We start from the raw sequence: 9,134 nt of genomic DNA on the forward strand, positions 1-9,134 counted from the left end.
TCCATTTTACACTAAAAGTGGGGGGTTGACATTTTGATTTAATTGAAGTCTTGAAATTTTGGTAATGCCATTGTTTCCAAATGGGGAGTACTTTTTTATTTTCATTAAATAAATTAAAGTAAAGAAAAGGTAAAAGAAAGGTTTAAAATGTAATCTTTACTTAAGTTTAGAGAATGAAAATAAGGCGTTGTGGAGCTGTGGAAGTTGCTGGGAGCTGTCTGCTGAGGCTGGCCTGAAGATCTGGAGATAACCTCCCTGTATCAATACAACCTTATTCTGTATTGATACGAATTAGCTTCATGGGAAGGCAGGTTATATTGTATCGATACGATACGGGATCACTACGGGAAAATGACCCTTTTCAACTTAGCAGCGTGGTATCGATACTTTGCTTAATCCGTATTGATACCACGAGCCTTCGGCCAGATATTTGCTGCTTTTTGGACCTTCCATTTTTGGAATAGTTGCTACTTATAGTATGTTTATAGGATATTTGTTGGGAGAGAAGTTGAGTTGTATAAATACCCTTCTCTCTCACTTTAGTTCATAATCTACTTTATACTCTAGGTTAGTTTTCTTTCTAGTCTTTTTGCCATTGTTGTTCTTAGTTTCAAGCTTCAATACTTGTAAGTTTAATTCCTAGTTTGATGTTTTCTCGTTTATTAATATTGTAGCTACGGACTAGATTCTCCTTAATACCAAGTTTATTTTCGTTTCTATCGGTTAAACATGTTTTCCAATTTTAGCATGCTTTCTAGTCTTTTAGTTATGTGTGAGTAGTTGATAAGGCTTGGCCATGGGGGAATAACACCTTGTGATTTAGGTTAATTTTGCTCTTCTTAACTTAAGACTTGAGGTTTGGTTTGTAAATGTGCGTGGTTCGCCTTTTATGTAACAAAACTTGTCGATATTAATCTCCGATGATCATATGCTTGCTCATATGGTTTTGTGAGCTATGTCTCGCCTCGTGTTTGGCAAAAGAACCAAAGAACTTGCTCTCTTTCCAAACCATGCTTCTAGTTCTTGACCTTGATATTTAATTTGAATGCAAGTCTTGGCGTTGTTAATCTCCGGTGATCATGTGCACGCTCACATGGTTCCGGGAGCGATGCCACGCCTTGTGTTAAGCTTGTTGTTTAAACTCTATATCAAGTCTAACCATTTTCATAGCTAAATTTTCCTGTTGATAGCCTATGCCGTGCGATTCAACCATGTTTTTGTTGAGAATTGTTAGATGACTTCAGTTATGGGCGTTAGTAACTCCATTGCCTTGCCACCTTTAATTCTTAGTTAAAACTCATTTCAAGTCTTTTCCATAAGAGTGTTTCTCCACCTTTCAAAGGAAAACCAAAAGTTGGCCGTCTAAATGCCACAAACCCTTACACCTACAATCCGAACAAGCTATATTCGAGCTCCCTGTGGATCGACTCGGACTTCATCGCTATACTATGCAAATCTTTAGTTGTAATCCGGTTAATAAATAATTGAATTTAACGGCTGTTTGGTAAATTTCAACGACTACTGAATGGGCTCATCAATTATGGGAAAATTTGTGCTCCTCTGGCCAAATTATTGAAAAAAGATGCCTCTGGTTGGAGTGAGGCAATTGAAGAAGCCTTCCAGGCCTTGAAGGAAGCCATGACTAGCACCCCAGTCCTAGCTCTTCCAAACTATAGCAAGACTTTTGTATTGGAGTGTGATGCCTCTGGAGTGGGTATTGGGGCAGTCTTAATGCAGGAGGGGCATCCCATTGCATTTATCAGTAAAGCCTTGGCCCCTAAACACTTGGGGTTATGTACCTATGAGAAATAGTTGTTGGCAGTAGTTTATTCAATGCATAAGTGGAGTCACTACCTGTTGGGTAGGCATTTTGTCATCAAAACAGGCCATTTCAGCCTTAAATACCTACTGGACCAAAAAATCTCCACTCTTATGCAGCAAAAATGGTTAACTAAACTGATGGGATTTGATTATGAAATTATATTCAAGGCGGGGCAGGAGAACAAGGTGGCTGATGCACTTTCAAGACAAGGGGTGGGGCTAGCAGGAGAACTTTCAGCTCTATCAGTGGTACAGAATGATTGGTTGACCGCATTAAAAAGGGGGTGGTAGCAAGATCTTCCTGTTCAAGCTATCATCAGGGATTTAGAAGCTGATCAGAGGTCCCACAAAAGGTATTCCTGGTCACATGAGGTCCTCACTTACAAAGGTAGACTGGTGGTTGGTGAAGATCCACAGCTCAGGTCCCTTATCTTGCAAGAGTTGCACTTTAGTCCAGTGGGGGGGGGGGGGGGGGGGGATTCTGGCCCAGAGAGGACCTATAGGAGGGTCAAAAGATCTTTTTACTGGAAAAATTTAAAAAAAGATGTGCACAAATATGTGGCTGAATGTGACGTCTGCCAACAAAACGAGACTAAGACCTTAGCAACTCCTGGGTTGCTACAGCCCTTACCAATTCCTGAGAGGCTTTGGACGGATATTTCTATGGATTTCATTAAGGGCCTACCTATTTCACAAGGCAAATATGGTATTTTTGTAGTCGTGGATCGTTTGTCCAAATATGCTCACTTTATGGCCCTCTCACACCCCTACACTGCCATGGAAGTGGCTCAAGTCTTCTTAGATTCAGTTTACAAATTACATGGCATGCCAACTTCAATTGTTTTAGATTGAGATGTCATCTTCACAAGTGCTTTTTGGCAAGAGCTGTTTCGATTGCAAGGCACTAGGTTTAACATGAGTACATCTTACCACCCTCAAACAGATGGACAAACAGAGGTGGTGAACATATGTTTAGAGACTTATCTTCGGTGCATGACAGGGGATAGACCCAAGGCTTGGGTACATTGGTTGCCACTGGCTGAATGGTGGTTTAACACCACTTACCACTCGGCCACTCAAATGACTCCTTACCAAGTGGTCTATGGACAAGTGCTCCCTTCTCATATCCACTATATCCCAGGTTCATCCAAGATAGCAGCAGTGGATCAGTGGGGGTATGACAGAGAGGCCACCATCAGAATTCTCAAAGAACATCTCACTCAAGCCCAAAATTGTATGAAGCAACAGGCAGACAAACACAGGACAGAAAGGGTATTCGAGGTGAGGGATTGGGTGTACTTAAGGCTACAACCCTACAAACAAGCTTCCATCCAAACCAAATCCAACCAGAAGTTGTCTCCAAGGTTTTATGGCCCTTACTAAGTCCTTCAAAGGATTGGCAAGGTGGCTTATCGACTGAGTCTCCCAGCTCACTCTAAACTTCACCCTGTTTTCCACATATCCCTCCTCAAGAAAAAGTTAGGTGCTACCAGTGTAGCTTCACCTACCTTGCCACCAATTGGAAAAGATGGCATTGTGGAGCCTCAGCCTGTAGCTCTGCTCGATAGGAGATTAGTTAAGTATAAAAGAGGACCAGCTGCTTAAGTTCTGGAGCAATGGTCAAATTCATTCCCGAAGGATGCCACTTGGGAGTATTATCAAGACTTGCCGGCCAAATTTCCCAATTTCAAGCCTTGTGGACAAGGCTCGAGCCAAGGGGGAGGGAATGATAGCCCACCTACTATGCATGGGCTGGATTTGGGCTAGGAGTTGGCAGGCTGTGGGCCTTGATGGTCCAAATGGGCTGAAGATGATCCAAGTCAGCGGAGGAAGGAGTCCAATTCAAGTGTCCAAGTAATTTTGCTTAAGTTAATTAATTATGTGGTTAATTAGTAAATGAGTCGGTTAAGTAGCTAAGTTGTTGAGTTGGTTTATTTTGGAAGTTTGTTGGAGCATGTGAGAAGTATATGAAGAGAGAGGTGAGATGAGAGAGGTATCAAATTTAGTTGTAATGCAAAGGTAGGGACGGGAGCTCTCTTATTTGTAACCTCTTTTCTTCTTCTTCAATAAAACTCTCTTACCTTCGTCTCCATTTTCTCTGTCAAATTCCATCTTATTAGTCCATATCTATCACCCCTCCCTAGATCTGGACGAGAGCTCCCTTATTTGTAACCTCTTTTCTTCTCCTTCAATAAAACTCTCCTACCTTCGTCTCCATTTTCTCCGTCAAATTCCATCTTATTAGTCCATATCTATCACCCCTCCCTAGATCTGGTTCTGGTTCTGGTTCTGTATGTGGGTTTCTAGAGACTATAGAGAGAGAAAGTAGAGCGGAGGGTAGAATTCCAAATTTCTACATAAAGGGCTCTTCAGAGACAAGAAAATTCAATTTGGGCCCAACTTTCGGGAGGGCACGTAATTTCCGGAAGAGGTAGACATGAAAATAGTACAAACCTCAGGGATTGCCTTGTGATTTTGACGTGTCAACACATAGGATTATCGTCCACGTCACACACCTTCGAAGTTCAACGCGTATATAAAGAGGGCGGCTGCTACGGGGTCCTCTTCTTCGTCAACCTCCCGATTTCTCTCTTAGCTCGCTCGCTCTCTCTCTCTCTCTCTCTCTCTCCAGAAGCCACTCCTCGGTGCACAACAACAGACGACAACGCCTCTGCGTCCACTAACTCAGCCGGCGATTCGAGTTGGAAACCCCCCCTTCAATTCGTCGCCGACTGATCGCCTTCATCCCCGTACACATCTGCTCCATATCCACGAAATCTATTTAGTTCTCTCTATCCGGTAAGAATCCCCCCTCCCCTCTCTCTCCTCTTCGATTCACTCAATTTCGCACACTTAGATGACTAGACGCCAACGATCATATGTACGGTTCTCTACAAAATTGGTTCGCTAGGGTTTTCCAAAATTGGGGATTTGTTGAAGTTCTTTGTGTATATGTACAGTTTAGTTAGGTCATTTCTGTACAGAATGTCAGAGTCCTGACAAGAAAGTTTCAGCCTTTTGGTTGGTGTATTGAAGTGTTAGGTGTAGAGGTTCAATAAATCAGTTATTAGGCTTGGATTTGTTTTGAGTAGTAAGGATGTCGTCGGCCGGTGTTGCGATCTGCCCGTTTCCGATTGAGAATAATGCGCTTTCCCCTGGTAACATACACGACCAGCACATCGTGATATATGTGGCCGTGTCTGGCTCCGGCTCGTTGACTCCTATGCGGGTTTTGGAGTCTGATTCGATTGAGTCCTTGAAGCTTCGGATTCAGAATCATAAAGGGTTTGTTGTTAAGAACCAGAAGCTGGTTTGTGGAGGCAGAGAGCTGGCGCGGAGCGATAGTCTCGTTCGGGAGTATGGGGTGACCGATGGGAATGTTATGCATTTGGTTCTTAAGCTTTCGGACCTGCAAGTCATCAGTGTTAGGACTTGTTGTGGGAAAGAATTCACGGTCCATGTTGAGAGGAGTCGAGACGTAGGGTATGTCAAACGTCAGATTGCTAACAAGAAGAGAGGTTTGGTCGATCTTGACGATCAAGAGGTGGTGTGCAACGGTGAGTGTCTCGAGGATCAGAGGCTCATAACAGATATCTGTAAAAATAAAGATGCGGTGATTCACTTGTTTGTCCGGAAATCCTCGAAAATTAGGGCTAAACCTGTGGAGAGAAATTATGAACTATCCATTGTGGCTCCGCAATCAAATGATAGGAGGGATGATGATGTGCAAACAGAAAGTGGGCGTGGGACCGGTACCGAGAATGGTGTTGTTTTACCTATAAAGCCTCCCGATAGAGGTATATGGTTGGAACCCATGGTTGTCAATCCGAAGATTGAAGTATCTTTGGTCCTCGAGGATTTAGTTAAATCAACAATTGCAGGGTTAGACAGAGGGAATTATCCAGTCAGGTCTTCAGAAGGTATGGGAGGAGCATATTTTATGCTGGACGCTTTGGGAGAAAGGTATGTATCTGTTTTTAAGCCTTTAGATGAGGAGCCTATGGCTGTGAACAACCCTCAGGGGCTGCCCTTTACAGTGGACGGCGAAGGGTTAAAGAAAGGAACCAGAGTTGGGCAAGGTGGATTAAGGGAAGTTGCTGCCTACATTTTGGACCATCCAAAGACCGGTCGCCGCTTTATTTCCGGGAATGACAAGGGATTTTCTGGGGTCCCACCTACAACTATGGTCAAGTGCTTGCATGATGGATTTAATCATCCAGAGGGTTTAAGTGTCAAGATTGGGTCTTTGCAGATGTTCATGGAGAACTATGGAAGTTGTGAGGATATGGGTCCTAATGCTTTCCCAGTTGAGGAAGTACATAAAATCTCTGTGTTGGATATAAGGATGGCTAATGCAGATCGGCATGCTGGGAACATTTTACTGAGCAAAGGTGAAGATGGCCGGACTGTGCTAATTCCAATTGACCATGGGTATTGCTTACCTGAGACTGTAAGTTTTCTTATTCCGCATTTTTATGGTTCTTATATATTGCACTAATAATAGCTTTTTCATTATCATTATGACGTTATTTTTTTAACTTATTTGATTGATTAGTGAATACTTTTGTCAACTATTGCTTTCTTACCTTTTTGCTTTTTATTTCTGAAATCTTGTGATTATAATAAATTTTTACTTCTTTGTTAAAATTGAATTGCACTTAAACTATTCATGGAAACTCAAATCTCATGAATTCTCTTGGAGAATGTGTTTTGAATGGTGACATGGTATGAACTATTTGGTTATTTTGTATGTTTAATGGCTTCAAAATTTATCTACACTAGTTTGAGGAATGAAAGAGAAAGCATTGAATGACAGATATACTGTAATCAAATATTAGACCTACAAGTCGAAGAATTCAGGGCAATACGAATATTAAGGTAAATGCAATTCCCTGAACTAGGAAGAATGAATATGGACCCATGAAGACATGACATGACGCGATGACTCTGAAAGAGTTAAGGGGCAATCTGACCCTCGACAATTAATCTACGTCAGATGGAATCGAGTACGGATACTAGATACACAATGGAGGCTGGGGTCAATGTTGTAGCCGCTTTGCAGACATATCGGCCTTGTATTTGGAAGGCCAGCCCACCCCATTCCAGTGCCATGGAAAAATGGCACTCCAACTTAGTTTGAGCTAGAGCGCAGCAATGACACTTATTTCTATTGAGCTTACAGACTTCAGTCCAACTTCCCAGTGCTTGTGTTAGAGAAAGATGACGTAGGTCTTTCTCGCTTCTTCTAAATGGGGTTTTTGTCGAGCTTTGCCCTTCAAACAAGGTTACTCTCAGTGGTCAACAGACCTGTGGAGTCGGACAGCTGTTACGGTCGCAACCTATCAAACCAACACGCCATCTGTTAAGCCCTAAAAGCAAGATGGTAAGAGTCCAGGAACTAGTGAGGTCAAGCCCTGTCCTTTACCAGTATAGAATACCCCAGTAGGAGGGTAGGGATGATTCTGAGTGGGACCCATGGAACAGAAGTACAGGAGAGGAAAAGACTGAATCTCCAGCACACTTAAAGTCATCAAAGGGGCAGGGGAGTGATGTTCTCTGTCCTTCACGCCATACAAACTCTGATTTCGGCTCCATACGGAATAAATCTTGGGTATGGAGCTGAAAGCAAAGCAAAAGCGTTACAAATCGATAGTCTTTTTTCTTTGTTTTGCTGTTTTTTGTAAGGTGAAATAGCACTCGGAGGTGACAAAGATCATTTCAACTTTTATACTGGAGTGTTATGCGTAGTTATTTGGAAGACTGAGTTGTGATCTTGTGACATAAGCTCCAAGTTTTTAGTTTCTAGTTATTATTTCCTGGCAGAAGCTTCAAATATGGCAGGAAGGAAATTGATTTGATTTTGAGAACATGTAGTTTTATACCTCTTGATAATTTTATGGCTCTATGTCCTCATCTCTGCAGTTTGAAGATTGCACATTCGACTGGCTGTATTGGCCACAAGCTCGCAAGCCTTATGATGCAGAAACTATAGAGTACATAAAATCACTGGATGCGGAGGAAGACATTGCCCTCCTGAAGTTCTATGGGTGGGATCTGCCGCTTGAATGTGCACGTACACTCCGTATCTCCACCATGCTTCTGAAGAAAGGGGCCGAGAGAGGGCTTACTCCATTTGCAATTGGAAGCATCATGTGCCGCGAAACCTTGAAGAAGGAATCTGTGATCGAGGAGATTGTCCAAGAAGCACTGGATTCTGTGCTCCCGGGCACAAGTGAATCTGTTCTCTTGGAATCAGTCTCGGATATCATGGATCGCCGCCTTGATGAGATCACCAAATAAACGTCTATGGAGAAAATTAGGTAAGTGTATGTGTATAGGTACATATGTTTACGTACATATGTATATCTTCTATGTACTTTGCTAGTTGATTGTGGTGTGTTTTTCATTTCTTTTAGCTGTTGCGCAAATGACTTGACATTGAACAGTTATTTTATACCTTTGATTCGTTTGTTAGTCCTTTTTTCTTGGAAAAAATTTGATATGGGACAGAGCAATTAGGAAATGTAATGTGTTTTGTGTATATCTTACAGCTAGTTTTTTTTTTTTTTTTTTTGATCCGCTTACAGCTAGTTCGTGTTCTGTTTTTCTTTTTTCTTTTTTCCTTTGTCTAGATCAAGTGCAGAAAGTTTTTTACTCCAGGTGGTATACTAGGTACGTGCTGGTCCTTAGCAAATGTTGTGTTGTGTTGTGTTCTCTTTTTTTTTTTTTAATGGGAAATATTGTTGTTTTTTGGTACGTTCCTTTAAGACATGGATGAAATGATGTGATTATTGCCACTTCTTTGTTAGATTATTCTGGAAATTGCTTGTGAAATCCCTAGTCTCGGCGTGAGCATTTGATCGAACTGGGTGAGGGGATTAGTTGAGGTGCACGTAAGCTGGTCTAGACAATCCTTGAACGTCGGATATAATAAAAAATAGATTTTTACCTCTAAGTACAGAAAAGTGAAACTTATTTTCCATTAAGGTAGACGGCTAGATCTACATTGTTTGTGTATAAGAAAATCTCTCTCCTGGGTTTTTTTCGTAGTCGTAGCAATACATTCGAATAAACATGGGCTTTTAACAAATAGAGCTGAACTGGGAGATATTCACATGCTTACCAGTAGGGCTGTAAACGAACCGAATCGAGCCGAACCCTATTAAGTTCGGCTTAGGTTCGTTAAGGTATGAGTTCGGTTCGGGTTCGGCTCGAGTTCGATTCGAGCCTGAATAACTCGGCTCGAGTTCGGCTCGTTAAAATTTTTCAAGACTCGGGTTCGGCTCGTTTGGGTTCATTAAGATACTAGTCTG

At 42.0% G+C, this 9,134-nt stretch overlaps 1 protein-coding gene across 1 annotated transcript; it reads left to right on the forward strand.

Annotated features, from left to right (window-relative positions):
• Positions 1–4,352: 4,352 nt before the first annotated feature.
• On the forward strand, positions 4,353–8,362 carry LOC131307043 (phosphatidylinositol 4-kinase gamma 4-like). Its single transcript, XM_058333463.1, has 2 exons — positions 4,353–6,271; positions 7,744–8,362. Exons 1-2 carry the CDS (start codon positions 4,919–4,921, stop codon positions 8,119–8,121), a joined length of 1,731 nt encoding a protein of 576 aa, XP_058189446.1. The 5' UTR covers positions 4,353–4,918; the 3' UTR covers positions 8,122–8,362.
• Positions 8,363–9,134: the final 772 nt, after the last annotated feature.

This window comes from Rhododendron vialii, chromosome 1a (genome assembly GCF_030253575.1).
Source record: "Rhododendron vialii isolate Sample 1 chromosome 1a, ASM3025357v1".
In the NCBI taxonomy this organism is placed as follows: Eukaryota; Viridiplantae; Streptophyta; class Magnoliopsida; order Ericales; family Ericaceae; genus Rhododendron; species Rhododendron vialii.

Excerpts from the sequence above, each read along its gene's own strand:
- LOC131307043 (XM_058333463.1), top strand. The coding sequence starts at position 4,919 with ATGTCGTCGGCCGGTGTTGCGATCTGCCCGTTTCCGATTGAGAATAAT. Across the intron at positions 6,272-7,743 it reads GGTATTGCTTACCTGAGACT|TTTGAAGATTGCACATTCGA; the intron begins GTAAGTTTTCTT and ends TCATCTCTGCAG.